Genomic DNA, 20,928 nt, shown 5'->3' with positions numbered 1-20,928 from the left:
GAATAGGGCAGGGCGCTGCCGACCAGGAATTTGTTTTCACCTATTTAGCAGATTACGATTCCAAAACCTGTTAGAGTTTCAGACACCAGAGTTGCTGCGGATGCCATTGCAGGTGCATGTTTGTTTCATTATTTCTATTTTTCATATGAATAATTGTAAGCATGTAATTTTATTGCTCCAACAAAGGATTAAATGGAGAAGTGTTTTTGAATTAATTCACCACTGATACTTAGAATTGTTTTTGGCAGAATTGTGCATTGAGGGAAAAAAAGTCTTTTAAAATTGTTTTTTTCTTGCACCTTATGTGTTTTATTGTGTTATATTGGCTGAGTCTGTGCAAACATTCAGGCATCATTCTGGATTTGAATCAACTATTTGTAAAAAGTTGTAATCAAAGTTTGGAATGGTCAATTTTATAATGTAATTGATTAATTTGCATGTTTGTGTCCATAGGAACTTTGCCTACATACCAAACTGCTGGCTCCAATCAATTGCCCAATTGCAGACTTCCTTGCAAAAGCACCAGAGCCTCCACCTTCACTTATTGTTAGAAATGCAGTTCAGATGCTCAAGGTGCAAGATACTTTTTATCTTTATAAGATAAGGAATATATTTTAAAATACAGATTATCTAAAGCAAATGTATCATACTAATTTTGTTTCTAGACTATAGATGCCATGGATAGTTGGGAAGATCTAACAGAACTTGGTTACCACTTAGCGGATCTTCCTGTGGAGCCTCATCTGGGAAAGATGGTTCTTTGTGCTGTAGTTTTAAAGTGCCTTGATCCTATTCTCACTATTGCCTGCACTCTGGCCTATCGAGATCCATTTGTTCTACCAGTACAACCTTCACAAAAGCGTGCTTCAATGTTGTGCAGAAAACGCTTTGCTGCAGGGACATTTAGTGATCACATGGCTCTTTTAAGAGCTTTCCAGGTGAGTTTTTAGAATTTTTAGAATTCATGATTAGAAGTTCGGAACCCCATTGTGATGCTTAAATTATTTTTTTTAAATATTGAATTAATATTTATTTATATCACTTCCTTCTGATATTATTGCCTTGCATATTTGAGGAAATGAACACCTAACAGGTATAAAATGAACTACTTATGCTTATTATGAATTGTATTCTGCCTCTAGCTGAAATTGCTATATGTCATTATGCTCCCAACTCATGGTAATTCAGGATTAGTCATATCTCAGAGTGAAATCTGCCTTGACAAATCTTAAAATAGTTTGTTTTGTTTATGTTATAGAAGATTTGAACGATCCCATTACAAATATCAAAGAAATATTCAACCCGATTACTCTAGCAGTAACCTATCAGACGTTTAAACCTCAGTGAAGAGATGCACAGTATCCATGCTCAAGCTTCTTCCTAGTTGGCGCAGAGTTAACTTTTGGCAAATTTATATGCATTTGCTTGAAGCTATTAGTTAACTGCTCTCCCCGAGACCCTTAAAACAAACTGTGCACTCCACTCACCTGTTACTTAACATAGGTTCCCTAAACACCTTTATGCAGTAACCTTATAAGATATCATCATCTTTGATACTTTGCCAGCTTTATACCTCCTGAGGTTTTTAAAAAGGGCAGCACGGTGGCTCGGTGGTTAGCACTGCTGCCTTATAGCGCCAGGGACCCGGGTTCAATTCCCGTCTCGGGCGACTGTCTGTGTGGAGTTTGCACATTCTCCCCGTGTCTGCATGTGTTTCCTCCGGGTGCTTCGGTTTCCTCCCACATTCCAAAGATGTGCAGGTCAGGTGAATTGGCCATGCTGAATTGCCCATTGTGTTAGGTGCATTAGTCAGCAGTAAATATAAGGAAGGGGAATGGGTCTGGATGGGTTCTCTTCAGAGGGTCATTGTGGATTTGTTGGGCCGAAGGGCCTGTTTCCATACTGTAGGGAATCTAATTTATGCTTCTGGACATCTGCTAATGTCTATGCATCTTGGGGTTTTTCCTCTGGGTTTGACTGCTTGAAAACCTCTTTTTCTCTCTCTCTTTCTCCTTTTTGTCTTTTTCTTTCTCTGTGGCCCTGCCTTTTTCACTCACTATTTTTTTCTATTGATTTGTCTTTATTTTTCACCCTCTCGCTTTCTATCACTTGCTCATCTCGGAGCTGTAACTTGAAAATGGCATATCGGATGCCGTCACCAAGGAGAAGGTGCTGGGGAAGCTAAAAGTTCTCAAGGTGGAGTACACCCCAGAGTTTTGAAGGGGATAGCTGACAAGGTTGTGGAGGCATTGATGGTGATCTTTCATGAATCACTGCTATTGGGATGTGTCCAAGTGAATTGGAAAATGGCTAATATAACTCCACTGTTTAACAAGGGAGGGAGGCAGATGACAGGAAATTATAGGCTGGTTAGCCTGACCACAGTCGTCGGTATGATTTTAGAGTGTATTATTAAGGATGAGATAGTGGAGTACATGGAAGTGCAGATGCTGCCTGGCCTGCTGTGTTTTTCCAGCACCACATTTTTCAACTCTGGTCTCCAGCATCTGCAGTCCTCACTTTCTCCTACATGGAAGTGCAGGGCAAGATAGGGCTAAGTCAGCACAGCTTTGTCAATGGGAGAACATGCCTTACAAATCTGTAAGAATTCTTTGAGGAGGTAGTGAGCAAGTTAGACAAAGATCAACCAATAGATGGGATCTATTTGGATTTCCAGTAGGCCTTTGAAAAAGTGTTGTACTGGAGGCTGCTAAATAAGACAAGAGTGTTAGGAGTAAGGAACTGACCAGGATAAAGAATTGACTAATTGACAAAAGGCAGAGATTGGAGATAAAGGGATCTTTTTCAGGTGACTGGTGGAGTTCTGCAAGTGTCAGTGTTGGGAATCGCACCTATTCATGTTATATATTAATGGATGTTGCTAAGTTTGCAGAAAATACAAAGATGGTTGGAGGGACAGGTAGTGATGAAATGGGGAAGCTGCAAAAGGATTGAACAGCCCAGGAAAATGAGCAAAGAAATCACAGATGGAACATAATGTGGCAAAGTGTGAGGTTATGTGTTTTAGTGGGAAGAGTAGCGGTGTAGATTATTTTCTAAATGAGGTTGTGGAAATCTGAAGCACAGGGGGTCCTAGTCCAGGATCCTCTGAAGTTTAACATACAGGTTTATTTGGCAGCTAGGAAGACAAATGCAAAGTTAGCATTCATTTCAAGATGTTCGTTGGGTTGTTGACTCTGGTGTGACTTCCAATCACAAACTCAAATTATTCTCTTCTAGAAAAAGAAGTGATTCAAATATTGTTTTTGATGATTATGTGCACTCTATAAAGATAACTTTGCTAAGGAAAATATTTGTTACAATGACAACATTGTTGCATCCACAAGGAGCAGAGAGCTTGAATAGAATCTTACAGTCTAGAGAACCTGCAGAGATAAGTCACTTGGTTCGGTTTGAGAGTGGGATAAGAAAATTTACATTTTTGAACTCTGAGAGAGAATTTGACCAGCTTCAGACACAGCAGCCCATTGCTGTCTCTCTTGTCAACAAAAGTATGAGCTGAAAACCCAATAAATGTCATTTTTACTACTTTCTTGGAATCTACTCCACAACATTAAGCAAAGAGAATTAAGCAAAATGCAGCTGTCCAGGAAAACACCATTTTGGCACTATCTGTGATTTAGCCTTTTTTTCTGCATTTAGCTATTACTTTGCCAAAGTCTTTAAAACTAACATACTGTGTCATTTTCATTTTTTGCTATTCCTGAGAATTGTGTGTTAATTTTTACATGTGCATGATACAACTGTTAATGTTTTCATCTGTTGAGCAATTTATTTTTTGGTTATTGACTTGTTCTCATTGCTTAACCTGATGCAGTCTGAGACTTACAATTGGCCATATCACCAATGTGGCTAAATTTAAATTTGAAATAAAAACAAAAGAACCTGAAGTTTGTCCAGTCTGTGAGGAAAGAAATAGAATTGATATTTCTAGTCTTGTATGAATCTCCTTCAGAACTTTTAATTGGCTTTAATTTAAAGTTTGTTATGACTAGTGGAGGAGTGGGACTAGATAATGAAAGGATATACCCCTAAGTGTCAGTTCTAACACCCAATCCTGTATTCACTTGTATGTAGTACTAGGAGTAATATGGAGAGAACTAGTTTTGAGGTCTTGCTTGTGAAGTTGCTGCCTAACTTAAGTTTTGATTGAGGACCACATCATCCCTTTTAGCCTGTGTTGTTGGTACCAATGTGAACTGCAATTGTTGACAATTCATCCATCCCTTTCAGGATGTTCAGCAACCACTGACACAAATGCAGGATGACATCTGCCTCCCTGGTTCCAGGGGGAATCAGTGTAGTCACTGAGTGACTGCAGAAACCCTATCTGTTCCCATAATTATCAAATATCTTGTTGCTATTGCTCTTCCAACTTGCTTTATTTGTATAGTTGTGCTAGCGGTGCCATGGACTTCTCTGTGGCTGAAGTTTTCAAATGAATCATCAATTTCATCAGAGGTGGGAAAGTGATGTATACTGTGGGCATTCTTGCACCATAGTGCTGCTTGTGTGAGCTCCCCTCTCTCCTTCCATACTCTGTTACTCTACAGTATGGAGACAGGCCCTTCGGCCCAAACTGCTCCATGCCAACCAAAATGTCCATCCACGCTAATCCGGTTTCCGTATACTTGACCCATCTCCTTCCAAACCTTTCCTATCCATGTATTTGTCCAAATGCCTTTTAAATGTTAATGTATCTGCCTCAACCACTTCTGCTGGCAGCTCATTTCATATGTATACCAATAAAAAAAACCTGCCCCTCAGGTTCCCTTTTATTCTTTCCCCTCTAACCTTAAATTGACATAATTCTTGATTTCCCAACTCTGGGGAAAAATACTTTATTCACCCTATCCATGCATCTCATGATCTTTACAGTTCTATAAGATCTCCCCTCAGTCTCTTATGCTCTAAAGAAAAAGGTCCTAGCTTGTCTAACCTCTCCCTATAACTCAGACCATTGAGTCCTGGCAACATCATTTTAAACTTCTTCTGTACTCTTTCCAGTTTAATAAGATCCTACCTATAACAAGGTGACCAAAACTGAACACAGTACTCCAGTGCACCCTCACCAGTGTACTGTACAACTCCAATATAACTTCCCAACTTCTCTCATCCATGCCCTGATTGATGAAGACCAGTGTGCCAAAAGCTTTCTTCACTGCACTGTCTACCTGTGACTCCACTTTCAAAGATTAGTGCACTAAAGACGCTCTGTTCCACTACACTCCTTAAGGCCCTACCTTTCACCATGAAACTTCTACTTTGATTTGACTTTATAAAATGCAAGATAACCATATATATAAACTTGCTATCTACAATGCAATTATGCCATTGGATTGGTTGCAACTCATGATATGGCTAAGGACACGGAAAACATCCTTGCGTTCCCACGTAGGTGCATTCAAGGTCAGAACTACCCTCCAGTTCTCTTATGTATTTGAGAAAAGACCTTATAATTAAAAAAAAATGAAGACTGGCATCCACTCCCTTCCCTTCAGTTGAAATTACTCTGATGAAGTTAACTTAGTCTTTTGTTGAACCTTTAGTAAAATGAGAAATAAATTTTCAGCTCCATATCCAAGTTCCTTAACTTTAGAGGTAGTGAAACACAACTACCATGTTCACCAATCAATCAATTCATGGCCTTATGATGCCACAGTTTGTTGTTTTCTTGTACTCTCACTTGTTCAAACTTAAGCAAGTCTGATCTAGCTGGCAAGTTTCTCCTCTGGCAAGTGATGGACCCTGAGCCTGGTGCTTAATTTTATCCTCGCCCGGCTGCTCCCTATCCCTTCCAGGTCTGTTATGGAAACTGAATGTAAAAAATACCTCCATAACGTCATCTTTGTCTAGTTTTGTCTTTTTTAAAATTCATTTATGAGATGAGGGTGTTGCTGGTTAGGCCGATATTGATTGCCCAGGAGGTAGTTACACGTCTGTCTAGATTCACAGGTAGGCCAGACCAGATAAGGATGGCAGTTTCTTTCTCTAAAGACGTTAGTGAACCAAATGGGTTTTTCTGACAACCTATAGTGGATTCATGGTCATAATTAGACAACTAACTTCAGATTTATATTGAATTCAAATTCCACCATCTGCTATGGTAGCATTTGACACCCCAAAATATTACCTGGGTCTCTGGATTAACAGTCCAGCATTAATACCACTAGGTCTCACCTTTAGAACTGATTTTTGCTACTGTAATGTTGGTATTAATTTTGTGGGGAATACCCTGAACCTGAAGCTCTGTTAGGTTGTCTGCTTTCGTGGGAAGAATGGAAAAACAATGTTATTTGAATAGAAAAAGACTGCAGATCAGGAAGGAAAATGCAATAGTAAGTTTTATTGTAATGGGGATGTAGTATAAAAATAGGGAATACTTATTACAGCCATTTAGGGTAAATCTAAATATAGTATACTACAGGGTGACACAGTGGTTAGGACTGCTGCCTCCGCAAGGGACCTGAATTCAGTTCTAACTTGGGGTGACTGTCAGTGTGGAGTTAGTATATCTACTAAATCTATCAATTCACAATTGTTTACCAGTGGCTAGAGTCTATTTATTTATAACAGATAATAATTCTTGTTAAGTACAGAAAGCCGGTGTGTATTTTCCATCAACCTGAGTTTGAAAGACTGGTAAATTTGGGAATTTTGCAATGACTTGTGGAATAATTCAGCTTGATTTCCAATATAATACTTTGGTGAGATGTAACAACAGATTTTTGATCTTCAAGGGAGTTGAGGGTTATGCAGATGCAGACGTGACCTTATTGAAAATGGCAGGACAGGCTTGAAAGGCCAGATTATCTACATTATCTCATGTTTCTTATGTTCTTACGGATGTCAGGTTATTTCAGGGAGGTTGAAAGGAAACTGCATTGGTTTGGGTCTGAATTCACCTTATTGAAATATGACCAAATAAGGCAAAACTTTTTTTTCATTTGTGCACATTGATGAACGAGTTGAATTTCTACCACAGTACAGATTCTCCATGGCAACTTATTTAAAAACTGTTGCTTCGTTTTCATTATTAAAGTTTTCCTTGAAAGGAATACAAATTTTCAAATGGCCTTGGGATTTTACCTCATTCTCTGGTTTATTCATCTCCACACGCTCCTAGTCCTAACCCTACTGCATCCCATGTTTTATGTTACTTTCTATAAGGAATGTTTCCATACTAATGAGTGTACCATGTATGATGATAAAAATACAAATGGACTTTTTGCTTTTGCCTGTTTTGTTTTATGTTCACCAAAATATGGATGCAGCAGAGATACTGAGGCTGTCCGTAAAATGGTGCTGTTGAATTGGGAAACAATGAACCCGATTTTCCAGGAGTGCAATTGCATGCGGATTGTCTGTCTGACCCTTTTTTAATGTAAGAAAGAACTCCACATTTCTGATGAGAGATACTGATCAAGGACTTTTTAGAAATGTGGAGCTTTGTCTAAATCTGAAAGGTTCCTTGGAATGCAGAATAGTTCATGGTAGGCATACCACATCTCTATTTTCACAGTCAGTTGCATCATTCTGTGGTTTTAAAGGTTCAGCATCATAGACAGCCAATGTCTATGATCTTGAATGGGTAAGTAAAGTAAGTGTGAGGTTAGGGTGCTGGATAGATTGCCAAGTGGTCAGGAATAGGGTGCCAGGTGTGTTTAGGATAATTTTGGTTGAGTAGGGATATCAGGGAATGGAGAGTGTAAGGGATTTTTGGGATTTATATTTGGGAGGGGTGTATGTTAAGTTGGGGAGGGGTTCAGTTGAATAGTTAGTCAGGAATTAGACTCTGCTTTTAAAAGTCTAACTTGTACTGAATAATTTCCTATTTAACTTCATTGAAATACTCTGATTTAAATTGACACTTTGATGGGTTAAGGTGGGGGGGAATTGAGCAGAACCTTGAAATTCCTGAGTAATTCTCTTGATGTCTGCTACCCATGGCATTAAAAAAAAATTTAGTCATTGGAAAATCCAGACCGATAGGTTAAATTTGCACTACACATTGTGAAAGGTTGATACATTTAATTTGTAATTTTAGATATTTCTTTTACTGTATACTGCTTTATTTTCTTTCAGGCTTGGCAAAAAGCTCGGAGTGATGGCTGGGAGAGAGCATTCTGTGAAAAAAACTTTCTTTCTCAAGCTACTATGGAAATCATTATTGGCATGAGAACCCAATTATTGGGACAACTCAGGGCATCAGGTAAATAGAGATGAACAGGAGTTGGGAAAGTTATGTTGCACCTTTAGAGGACATTGGTTAAATCACTTTTGGAATATTGTGTGTAATTCTGGTCGTCTTCCTATCGGAAGGATGTTGTGAAACTTGAAAGGGCTCAATAAAGATTTCCAAGGATGTTGCCATGGTTGGAGGATTTGAACTACAGGGAGAGGCTGAATAGGCTGGAGCGTTGGAGGCTGAGGTGTGGCCTTACTAAGATTTATAAAATCATGACGGGCATGGATAGGATAAATAGACAAAGCCTCTTCCCTGGGGTGGGAGAGTCCAGAACTAGAGGGCGTAGGTTTAGGGTGAGAGGTGAAAGATATAAAAGAGACCTAAAGGACAACATTTTCACGCAGAGCATGGTGGAATGAGCTGCCAGAGGAAGTGGTGGAAGGTGGTACAATTGCAGCATTTAAAAGGCATCTGGATGGGTACATGAATAGGAAGGGTTTAGAGGGCTATGGGCCAAGTGCTGGCAAATGGGATTGGATTAATTTAGGATATCTGGTCGGCATGGCCGAGTTGGACCGAAGGGTCTGTTTCTGTGCTGTACTTATCTGACTCTATAACTGGAATCTGCATACACCCAATTAAAAAAAGGGTCCACAATACTGCCTTCAAAATGTAACCATATTTCTCAATCACTTGTTGGGAGATGAGTTTTGTCTTGATTCTTATTAATGGTGTTGGCTTACTTTGTCTTCAGTTGCAAAATATGTTTCTTTGTTGATCAGAAAAAAAAACCCATGGCAAGTCCAAACCCCTGATGAGGAGGAAATTGATATTAAAATGGAGAGATAGAATGAATAATAACCAAAAGATTTGTGGAGCTGAAAATGTGTTGCTGGAAAAGCGCAGCAGGTCAGGCAGCATCCAAGGAGCAGGAGAATCGACGTTTCAGGCATGAGCCCTTTTTCAGGAATGAGAAAAGATCTGTGGAAGCTGGAAGTCAGAAATAAACACACATTGCTAGAAAAACTCAGTCGGTCTGGCAGCATCTGTGGGGAGAAATCAGAATTAACATTTGTGGTCCAGTGACCCTTTCTCCGATTTTGTTGATACGTTGAAAGTAATGGTTGTCTTGCATTCTGTAAATAGCTGTATTTCAAATTACACTGCTGTTCGCTAAAATTTGAAACACCACAAACATTTTTTAAAAGTGAATTCCATGCGAACATAGGAGTTGGAGAATGCCATTCGACCCCTCGACCTGTATCTACTATATTTAGTATGATCGTTGCTGATTATCGAGCTCAACACCCTAATCGGAACTCGCAACCTTCCCCCATATTCCTTGATTCCTTTAGCCACAAGAGTGATATCTACCTCTTACCTGAGTACACAATGTTTGGACGTCAACCACTTTCTGTCATAATGAATTCCACAGGCTACCACTCTCTGGGTGAAGATTGTTAAACATTTGTTCATGGAATGTAGATGTCACTGGCTTGGAGAGCATTTATTGAATGGATGAATATTGGGCAGGCAGTTTTAAAACTTGGCATGGTGGTCAAGCAACCGCCTTGCTTCAGGGAGCTTGGTGCTTTAAAATATTATAATGAGGATATAAGCTTTACTGTTATTTCCCATGAAATTTAACTGCAGGTAGCCCAATTCACTATTAATCAAACCTGATGCTTTGCCACTTAGCTGCTGAGTGCATAATACTTGCCTGCAAATCCTTCAAATGAGCAATATTTAAATATATGTTTATGTAAATATATTACAGACTGGCTTGACTTGATAGCTTTGAAATTTTATTGATTTTCTTTAACCTATTTTAAAATTGCCTCTCAGGTTTTGTGAGAGCACGTGGGGGTGGTGACATTCGAGATGTAAACACAAACTCTGAGAATTGGGCTGTGGTGAAAGCTGCTTTAGTTGCAGGCATGTACCCAAATCTTATCCACGTTGACAGAGAGAATTTATTGCTGACTGGGTCCAAAGAAAAGAAAGTCAGATTTCACCCTACTTCTGTTCTCAGCCAGCCACAGTATAAGAAGGTAGGATTTGTGCCATTGTAAGATTAGTCTGGAATCCTTTTCAGCATTTAATAAACTTGGAACTTTCTAAAAAATGCATGTTTAATCAAAGCAAATATGACTGGCTATTCCATTCAATTGTCCATGGTATTTCACTGTTTTATCACATGGCTAAGTTATTCTTTGTGAAAATGTTATTCTAACATATAAGCATTAATTTTGTATTAGATTCCTCCAGCAAACGGACAAGCTGTGGCTGTGCAAGCATTGCCTACTGACTGGCTTATTTATGATGAAATGACAAGAGCACACCGAATAGCTAACATACGTTGCTGTTCTGCTGTAACGCCAATATCTGTAGTTTTATTTGGTGGTCCAGCGAGACTATCAAGCAGTGCATTACAAGAGCCCTCTTCCCCTCGAGGTAACACATACAGTGAGTCAAAATTATTTCTTAAATTGTATGTTTTGCTTTTTAAAATTGTGATTCTGTTTATCACCTTAAGCTAACAGAAGTTTCAGTGAGACCTTGACAGTAAAAATATAAGGTTTACAAGGCCTTTGTGAAGATCGAATAGTGAACATCAGGCTCGAGTATAGACCGTAAGGCTTTGCTTCAAATGAAAAGAAGATATACATGGGCTGTGTATTGTCACCAAAATTTTCAATTGTACACAGAACAAATATTCAGAGAATTAGATACTCTTCCAGTGTGAAAATCACAGGCTAGTACATAATGCGCAGTGCTGCTTGCAGAATCAGAAGAAGTCTGCAAAATATTTTGGATCAAATCAAGCCTAGAATTTTGGAATATTGTTAAGTATGAACACTGAAAAGACAAATACAAAGGTTGTTAAAAGGAATACATTAGAAGAAACTATAGTGAAGATTTCAGTTGATGGTATCACATGAGAGCAAGTGAATAGGTTTATCTATTTAGGACAAATGTGACAAAGTCAAAATAAAGATAGAGACAGCTGGAAGTAATTTTGTGAAGATGAAAGATGAGCTGGCAACAACAAAGCGCAAGGATGAAACTGAGAGGTACTACATTCTATCACTGTTTTGTTTGCCTCAGAAATCTGGACATTAAGTAAAGTTCTGTGGAGGAAAATAGCTGCCTATGAAATGCAGTTGCTAAGATGTAATCTTCAATAAGTTGGAGGGTGATGTAGTTGATTCTGAGACAAGGGTCCTGAAGCTAAATAAAGGAAACCATGAAGCTATGAGGCATGAACTGGCTATGATACATCTGGGAATGTTACTGAAAGAGATGCCGGTGGACAAACCCAGGCAAACATTTAGAGTGTATGGGTCAAGTGCAACAATTTTTAATTTTTGTCTGGCAGAAAAATAAAATGGGAAAGGGGACCCTGCTAATAAGGGAAATTATGGATAGTTTTGGATCCAAGAAAGCAGAGTAAAAATTGGCTAAAAACAGTCGCAAATCTGAGGATTGGGAGCATTTTAGTTTTCCATCAAAGGAGGAAAAAGGGATTGATTTAAGAGGGGAAAACATTGAGCATGCACTTGTGGGAAACATACAAACTGGTTGTAAAAGCTTCAATTGGTGTGTGAAGAGAAAACGATCAGTGGAGACAAATACAGGTCCTTTACAGTCAGAAATGGGAAGTTATGATGGGGAACAAAGAGATGGCTGACCAATTAAATATCTTTAGCTTCCCTTTCACAAAAGAGAACACAATGTCCCAAAAATGTTGGGTAATGCGAGATCTAGTAAGAGGGAGAAAAATGAAAATTGGTAGGAAATGGGGTGTTGGGAAAATTGATGAGAATGAAAGCTGACATTAGCTTGACATTAATATTTGGGGGGGGGGGGGGGGGGGGGGGAGAATGCTTGAATTTGTTATGAAAGATTTAATAGCAAAACTCTTGGCCACAAGAAAAGTAATAGGATTACGTAGTCAGCATGGATTTTCGAAAGGGAAAACATGCTTGACAAATCTACTAGAATTTTATGAGGATGTAACTAGTAGAATGAGGAGGATGCAGCAGAGAACTCTGATTTGGACAAGTTGAGTAAGTGGGCAAACTCATGACAGATTAAGTATAATATGGATAAATATGAGGATATCCACTTTGGTTAAAAATAAGAAGGTTAAATCTGAATGGTAACAGATTGGGAAAGGGAGAGTTGCAACAAGATTGGCATATGAGGAGTTGCTGAAAGTATGCATGCAGGTGTAGCAAGTAATGAAGGCTCATGGTATGTTGGCCTTCATAATGAGAGGATTCCAGTACAAAAACAAAGATATCTTGTTGCAATTGTTCTGGCCTTGCTGAAATTGCATACCCGTAATATTGTGTATAGTTGAGGGAGAATGTTTAGGTTGTAGAATGAGTGTAACAAAGGTTTACCACACTGATTCGTGGAATGGCAGGACTGACATAGAAAGAGACTGGATTGGTTATCTTCAGTAGAATTTAGAAAAACGAGGGTGCTTCTCATTGGAAGTTATAAAGTTTTAACAGGACCAGACAGAGTAAACGTGAGGAAGGAGGTTCCCAATAACTGGAGAGTCCAGAACCAGGCGTCACTGTTTAAGGATACAAAGGAAGGTCATTAAGGACTGAGGAAGAAAAGATTCATCACCCAGACAGTGGCGAGCCCATGGAATTCACTGCACAGAAAGCAATTTAGGCCAAAAGATCGAGTGTTTTCAAGAGGGAGTTAGTTATAATTCTTGTGGCTAAAGGGCCCAAAAAGTATGGGGTGAAATTGTGAACCTTGATTATCATATTGAATGGCAGAGCAGGCTTGAAGGGCCAAATGGCCAACCCCTGCTTCCATTTTTTATGCTCCTATGTATGCTTAGAATTCCATATATAGACAAATGAAGAGGTGTTAAAATTATTGGAGCAAATATAATGTGATATCTGGAAAAGAAAATGTCTTTTTTTGGCTATTTTATCAGAGTTGAAAAGCAACACAATAGTACAGTGGCAATGTGAGAATTTGCAAGACAGAAGAGTGTGACATATCAGTACAGGAAATTGTCTGTCAAGAGTAGTTACTAACAGCAGCAGTGTATCATTTAATTGAATTTCATTCATTTCGGAATCTAAAATATTTTTTGTACTTCGAAGAGTAAGATAGAAAGTAAACTTAATTTAAACCAGCTTTCTGCGCACTTTTGAAATGTATTCTTTAGATTAAACAACTACATATGCTTGGTTTTCTATTCTAACAATAACCAAAATAATATCATTACTTTGTTTTGTCAAATGGCCTACCAAATGAAAATTTGAATGTGTGGGGTATAATGCCCCTTTACCCCACTTCTCCCAAAAAATACTTTTATTTTCTACTCCTTTCCAAGTCCTCATTCTCAGATCCTTTGACGGTCTATTAGAAGAAGTTGAGGAGTTTCCAAAGTGGGCAGATTTGACAATGCAACTAAGTACAGAGTCCATGGAATCAGTGAACTAGTACACAAAGTGCAATGGATTAAGTATGTTTGAGGGAAGATTGTGATAGACAAAGTTGAATTTGAATAAGAGCAAGCCACTGAACATGAATGGAAAAATAAGCAGACAAATTATTTATAACAGTGTTGAAATAAATATTGATGAACAGGAAAGAAGTCTAAAAGTCTTGGTAGATTTAGTGTTTAAAACAACCTAGCTGAACTCTACAAAGCCAATAGCATGTTTTGCTTCATAGTTAAAAGAACAAGAATTGTTTGGAGGAAATTGAGTCTGGTATAGGTCTCTGGTGAAATAACATGTTGAGTTCTGCATCGGGCTTTGGTTGCTTGTGCATGCTGGCCATTTTATTGCTGGAGACCAGAACAGACAAAAAACATAATATTGACCTCCAGTGTTGTAGATGAGTTATAAGAAACAATTACAGATGCTCAGGTTATGCAAGCTGGGAAAGCAGTAAAAGAGAGAATCTTACAGGCTCTTAAGAGTGGTGAATTGTATGCAGATGAAGAATCTGGAATCTGAAAATAATGTAAGCCGATATTCACCAAACTCTTCAAAAAAAAACCTTTTATCATTGATACCAGGAAATTATTCTTGTAGAGCTTAATTGATTGCTGAAAAATGTGTTGCTGGAAAAGCGCAGCAGGTCAGGCAGCATCCAAGGAGCAGGAGAATCGACGTTTGGGGCATAAGCCCTTCTTCAGGAATGAGGAGGGTGTGCCAAGCAGGCTAAGATAAAAGGTAGGGAGGAGGGACTTGGGAGGAGGAGTAATCTAGGTAGCTGTGGGAGTCGGTCGGTTTATTGTAAATGTCCGTGTTGAGTCGGTCACCCAAGATAGAAATGGAGAGGTCTAGGAAGGGGAGGGAGGAGTCTGAGATGGTCCAGGTAAATTTGAGGTCGGGGTGGAAGGCGTTAGTAAAGTGGATGAACTGTTCAACCTCCTCGTGGGAGCACGAGGTAGCGCCGATACAGTCATCGATGTAGCGGAGGAAAAGGTGGGGGGTGGTGCCAGTGTAGCTGTGGAAGATGGACTGTTCCACATATCTGACGATTACACCTCCTCCCACCCTGCTCCCTGTAAAAACACCATCCCATATTCCCAATTTCTTCGCCTCTGCCACATCTGCTCCCAGGAGGACCAATTCCAATACCGAACAACCCAGATGGCCTCCTTCAAAGACTGCAATTTCCCCTCAGACGTGGTTGACGATGCTCTCCACTGCATCTCCTCCACTTCCCGCTCCTCCGCCCTTGAGCCCCGCCCCTCCAATCGCCACCAGGACAGAACCCCACTGGTCCTCACCTACCACACCACCAACCTCCAGATACATCGTATCATCCTTTGCCATTTCTGCCACCTCCAAACAGACCCCACCACCAAGGATATATTTACCTGCCCTCCCCTATCAGCATTCCGGAAAGACCACTCCCTCCGCGACTCCCTCATCGTGTCCACACTTCCCCACCAACCCAACCTCCACTCCCGGCACCTTCCCCTGCAACCGCAAGAAATGCAAAACTTGCGCCCACACCACCTCTCCCCCCCCCCCCCCCCACTTCCCTCCAAGGTCCCAAGGGATCCTTCCATATCTGTCACAAATTCACATGCACCTCCACACACATCATTTACTGCATCCACTGCACCCGATGTGGCCTCCTCTACACTGGGGAGACAGGCCGCCTATTTGCGGAACGTTTCAGAGAACACCTCTGGGACACCCGCACCAACCAACCCAACCGCTCCGTGGCTGAACACTTTAACTCCCCCTCCCACTCCACCAAGGACATGCAGGACCTTGGCCTCCTCCATCGCCAGACCATAGCAACACGACGCCTGGAGGAAGAGCGCCTTACCTTCTGCCTAGGAACAAGGGATGAATGCCGATTTCTCCAGCTTTCTCATTTCCCATCCCCCCACTTTATCTCAGTCCCAACCTTCGGACTCAGCACCACCTTCTTGGCCTGCAATCTTCTTCCCGACCTTTCTGCCCCCACCCCTTCTCCAGCCTATCACCCTCATCTTAACCTCCTTCCACCTATCGCATCCCCAACGCCCCTCCCCCAAGTCCTTCCTCCCTACCTTTTATCTTAGCCTGCTTGGCACACCTTCCTCATTCCTGAAGAAGGGCTTATGCCCGAAACGTCGATTCTCCTGCTCCTTGGATGCTGCCTGACCTGCTGCGCTTTTCCAGCAACACATTTTTCAGCTCTGGTCTCCAGCATCTGCAGTCCTCACTTTCTCTGAGCTTGATTGATTGTTTGATGTAACATTTTTCAATTGAATAGTAGAACCAAGAACATATTTAGGCATTAAACTAGAAAGTGGGGCTACTAAAGGAAACGTCTGCTTGATAATCTGTTATGGGTTAAATATTCTTCTTTGTCCATATTATCTTATGACTTTTTTTTACACCTTTCTAATGGGAAAATGTAGGGCTTATATAGTACAGCTAAGAGCAGGAATGCAATAGAGGGAGCAATTCAATAGCACAAACCCATTTTGTGACATAGTACGACCTTCAATTTTCTGGGACGCTATTATATAATTTCTTATGAAAGTTGATATATCTTGACTGAGTTGCTCTTGCAGAGAACTGGCAGAGAAGGAAAGGCTGAATGATCTCCTGTGTTGGAACCGTTCAATGATTCTATTGTAATAAGAGGGAAAATTGAGAATGAATATGGGTAGGATATGATTCTATCAAGAGCCAGAAGTTTGTTGTGGATCTTAGCATGTTTAGTGTGTTTGCCATAAATGATCTGTTTGTATCGTGGCAAAAATGTACAAAATAAAACTACTCTTGCTCTCGGTAAATAAGATTCGATTTGTCAGTTTTTTAAATGTTAACTATTTTCTTCTTCTTAATTTGACAACCAAGTGTTAAGTCTTAAAACATTTTTTAGCCAGTAGACTCTTGTTTATACATTGATGTAAAGATGAACTGCCATCAAGTTAGCGTGGGAATATAATTTGTTTTGCTGTGTATTCTGTTCCTCACTTAAATTTCAGATTTTTCAAAACACAGGGGAACCAATCATTGAGTAATATTCAGCTAACACCTTTCACAGGTTCTGAATGAGCTGAAATGCTTAATAGGAATGAAGTAACTTTGAAGTGAGGTTACTATTGTAAAACTAGAAAACATGGAAGCCAACTTTTGTACTGCTAGGTTCCACAAGCAAGGTACAAACATATGAAATAAGAACAGAAGTAGACTATTCAGCCCTTTGAATCTTCTCCGCTATTCAAGAAGGTCATGGCTGATGTATACCACATGATTCCACACTTCCATCTAGCCCCACTAATCTTTGATATTACTACCTAATGAGAATCTATATTTAATGATGTGGAGGAGCTGGTGTTGGACTGGGGTAGGCAAAGTTAAAAATCTCACAACATCAGGATATAGTCCAACGGGTTTATTTTAAAGTACTGGCTTTTGGAACGCTGCTCCTTCATCAGGTGGTTCTCACCTGATGAAGTAGCAGCGGTCCAAAAGCTAGTGCTTCCAAATAAACCTGTTGGCCTATAAACCTGGTGTTGTGATTTTTGACTATTTTTAATGACTCTGCAACCACCACTTCCTGAGGCAGAGCTATCCAAATTCTCTCAATCCTCAAAGATTGAGTATGAGTTGGGATGTCATGTAGAGTTTATACAGGATGTTGGTGAGACCGTTTTTTGAGTACTGTGTACAATTCTGGTCACCCTACTATCGGAATAATATTACTAAATTAGAGAGGGTACAGAAAAGATTTACTAGGATAGTAAATGCTGGGACTAGAGTTATAAGGAGAGGATGGATAGTTTGGGACTTTTTCATTGGTGCATAGGAGGTTGAGGGGTGGATATTTAGCCATTTATAAAATCATAAGGACATAGATAAGATGAATAACATAAGTCTTTTCCCTAGTGTCGGGGTGTTCAAAACTAGGGAGCATATCTTTTAAGATGGGAGGAGAAAGATTTAAAAGGGACCTGATGGGCAATTGTTTTACGCAGAGGGTGGTTCTTGTGTGGAATGAGCTGCTAGAGGAAGTGGTTGATGCAGGTACAGTTACAATATTTAAAAGACATTTGGAACAGGTACATAAATGGGAAAGGGTTAGCCGCCCACCTTCCAAGGACCCCTTCGCCCACCTCCAGCACACTGCATCCATCTGGACACCCCGTGTTGGCCTATTACCCGCCCTCGACCTCTTCATTTCCAACTGCTGCCGGGACATTAACCGCGTCAACCTGTCTAGCCCTCTCGCCCTCACAACGCGCAGCCCTCCAATCCCTCTGCTCCAATCCTGACCTCACCATCAAGCCAGCAGATAAAGGGGGCACAGCGGTAGTCTGGCGCACTGACCTCTACACCGCTGAAGCCAGACGCCAACAGGAGGGCATCTCTTCCTACCGTCCCCTTGACCATGACACCACCCCCCATCACCAAACCATCATCTCCCAGACCGTACAGAACCTCATCACCTCAGGAGATTTCCCACCCACAGCTTCCAACCTCATAATCGGGAACCCCGCACTACCCTGTTCTACCTCCTTCCCAAGATCCACAAGCCTGACCACCCTGGCTGACCCATTGTCTCAGCATGCTCCTGCCCCACTGAACTCATCCCCACCTACCTCGACACTGTCCTATCGCCCCTAGTCCAGGAACTCCCCACATACGTTCGAAACACCACCCATGCCCTCCACCTCCTCCAAGACTTCCGTTTCCCTGGCCACCAACGCCTCATCTTCACCATGGATATCCAGTCCCTCTACACCTCCATCCACCATGACCAGGGCCTCCAAGCCCTCCGTTACTTCCTCTCGCGACATCCCCAACAGTACCCTTCCACCTACACTCTCATTCGTTTGGCCAAACTGGTCCTCGCCCTTAACAATTTCTCCTTTGAATCGTCCCACTTCCTCCAGATCAAAGGGGTAGCCATGGGCACCCGTATGGGCCCCAGCTATGTCTGTCTCTTTGTTGGTTACGTAGAACTGTCCATCTTCTGTCGTTACACAGGCACCACTCCCCACCTCTTCCTCCGCTACATTGATGACTGCATTGGTGCCACCTCGTGCTCTTGCGAGGAGGTTGAGCAATTCATCAACTTCACCAACACATTCCACCCTGACCTTAAATTTACCTGGACTATCTCTGACTCCTTCCTCCCCTTCCTGGACCTCTCCATCTCCATTAATGACGACTGACTTGACACCGACATTTTTTACAAACCCACCAACTCCCACAGCTACCTGGATTATACACCTTCCCACCCTACCTCCTGCAAAAATGCTATCCCGTATTCCCAATTCCTCCACCTCTGTCGTATCTGCTCCCAGGAGGACCAGTTTCACCACAGAACACACCAGATGGCCTCCTCCTTTCGAGACCGCAATTTCCCTTCCCACGTGGTTAAAGATGCCCTCCAACGCGTCGCGTCCACATCCCGCACCTCCGCCCTCAGACCCCACCCCTCCAACCGTAACAAGGACAGAACGGCCCTGGTGCTCACCTTCTACCCTACCAACCTTCGCATAAACCGAATCATCCGCCGACATTTCCGCTATCTCCAAACGGACCCCACCACCAGGGATGTATTTCCCTCCCCGCCCCTTTCCGTCGTCCACAAAGACTGTTCCCTTCGTGACTACCTGGTCAGGTCCACGCCCCCCCTACAACCCACCCTCCCGTCCTGGCACCTTCCTCCGCCACTGCAGGAATTGCAAAACCTGCGCCCACACCACCTCCCTCACCTCCATCCAAGGCCCTCAAGGAGCCTTCCACATCCATCAAAGTTTTACCTGCACATCCACCAATATCATTATTGTGTCCGTTGCTCCCGATGCGGTCTCCTCTACAGTGGGGAGACTGGATGCCTCCTAGCAGAGCGCTTTAGGGAACATCTCTGGGACACCCGCACCAATCAACCACATCGCCCTGTGACCCAACATTTCAACTCCCCTCCCACTCTGCCGAGGACATGGAGGTCCTGGGCCTCTTTCACCGCTGCTCCCTCACCACCCGATGCCTGGAGGAAGAACGCCTCATCTTCTGCCTCAGAACACTTCAACCCCAGGGCATCAATGTGGACTTCAACAGTTTCCTCATTTCCCCTTCCCCCACTTCACCCCAGTTCCAAACTTCCAGCTCAGCACTGTCCCCATGACTTGTCCTACCTGCCTATCTTCTTTTCCACCTATCCACTCCACCCTCCTCCCTGACCTATCACCTTCATCCCCTCCCCCACTCACCTATTGTACTCTATGCTACTTTCCCCCCAAACCCACCCTCCTCTCATTTATCTCTCCACCCTTCAGGCTCTCTGCCTTTATTCCTAATGAAGGGCTTTTGTCTGAAACGCCGATTTTACTGCTCCTCAGATGCTGCCTGAACTGCTGTACTTTTCTAGCACCACTAATCCAGAATCTGGTTTCCAGCATCTGCAGTCATTGTTTTTACCTAGATATAAGCTCAACACAAGCAAGTGGGACTAGTTTAGTTTGGGAAACTTGATCAGCATGGACGGGTTGGGCCAAAGGGTCTGTTTCCGTGCTGCATCACTCTGACTCTGAGAAGGTAATCCTCCTCATCTCTGACCTGAAGGTTATTCCTGGTTTTAAATCATGCACCCTAGTTTTTGGACTTGCCCACAAGATGAAACATCCTTTCAATATCCACCTTGTCAAGACTAATTATAATTCCATACTCTTCAACCAAGTCATCCCTCATTCTTCTGAACTCCTGTGAACAAAAATCCTCCTATACAATTTGTCGTCTTAAGACAACCCAATCATTCTAGGTATCAGTCTAGAAAATAATTTCTGTACTGCCTCCAATCTGCCAAAATCCACCCTTAAACAAGGTCACCAAAACCAGTGCACAGTACTAGAGTTTTATGTGACAATGCCTTGTATAACTGAAGCATAATAACTGTATTATTTTAAGTTCAATTCCTCTCACAATAAAAGTAAGCAACCTGATTACATGTAGTACCTGTATACTAACCTCTCATAACTAGTACAAGAATACCTAAATCCTCCTTCACCTCAATTCACAGGCATTTCTGTTCAAATAATACACCTTTTTCATTCTTCCTACGAAGTGAACAACTTCACATTTTCCCACATTTATACTCTGTCTGCCAGATCCTTGCCCATTCAAGCAGCCCATCTAGCGTTTTACCTCCTTGTATCTTCTTCACAATGCAATTTCCCACCAATCTTTATGTTGTCCACAAATTTA

General features: G+C 41.6%; 1 protein-coding gene across 6 annotated transcripts in view; it reads left to right on the top strand.

The window, feature by feature from the left end:
• ythdc2 (YTH domain containing 2) overlaps window positions 1–20,928 on the top strand; it is a 151,975-nt gene that overhangs the window by 98,399 nt on the left and 32,648 nt on the right. For 4 of the 6 annotated variants that reach the window (XM_043710759.2, XM_043710748.2, XM_087998617.1 and 1 more), the window contains 6 exons: window positions 7–112; window positions 454–573; window positions 666–938; window positions 8,107–8,233; window positions 10,055–10,260; window positions 10,468–10,675. In XM_043710759.2, coding sequence (XP_043566694.1) covers window positions 7–112; window positions 454–573; window positions 666–938; window positions 8,107–8,233; window positions 10,055–10,260; window positions 10,468–10,675 — 1,040 coding nt within the window. The remainder of the gene's footprint in view (window positions 1–6; window positions 113–453; window positions 574–665; window positions 939–8,106; window positions 8,234–10,054; window positions 10,261–10,467; window positions 10,676–20,928) is intronic. The other 2 variants (XM_043710788.2, XM_043710778.2) reach the window with 1 other exon arrangement.

The sequence above is a fragment of the Chiloscyllium plagiosum genome, unplaced genomic scaffold, assembly GCF_037043375.1.
Source record: "Chiloscyllium plagiosum isolate Xiang-an unplaced genomic scaffold, Cpla_swu_hap1 HiC_scaffold_2, whole genome shotgun sequence".
Taxonomy (NCBI): domain Eukaryota; kingdom Metazoa; phylum Chordata; class Chondrichthyes; order Orectolobiformes; family Hemiscylliidae; genus Chiloscyllium; species Chiloscyllium plagiosum.
This window is presented reverse-complemented; position numbering and strand designations above follow the sequence as displayed.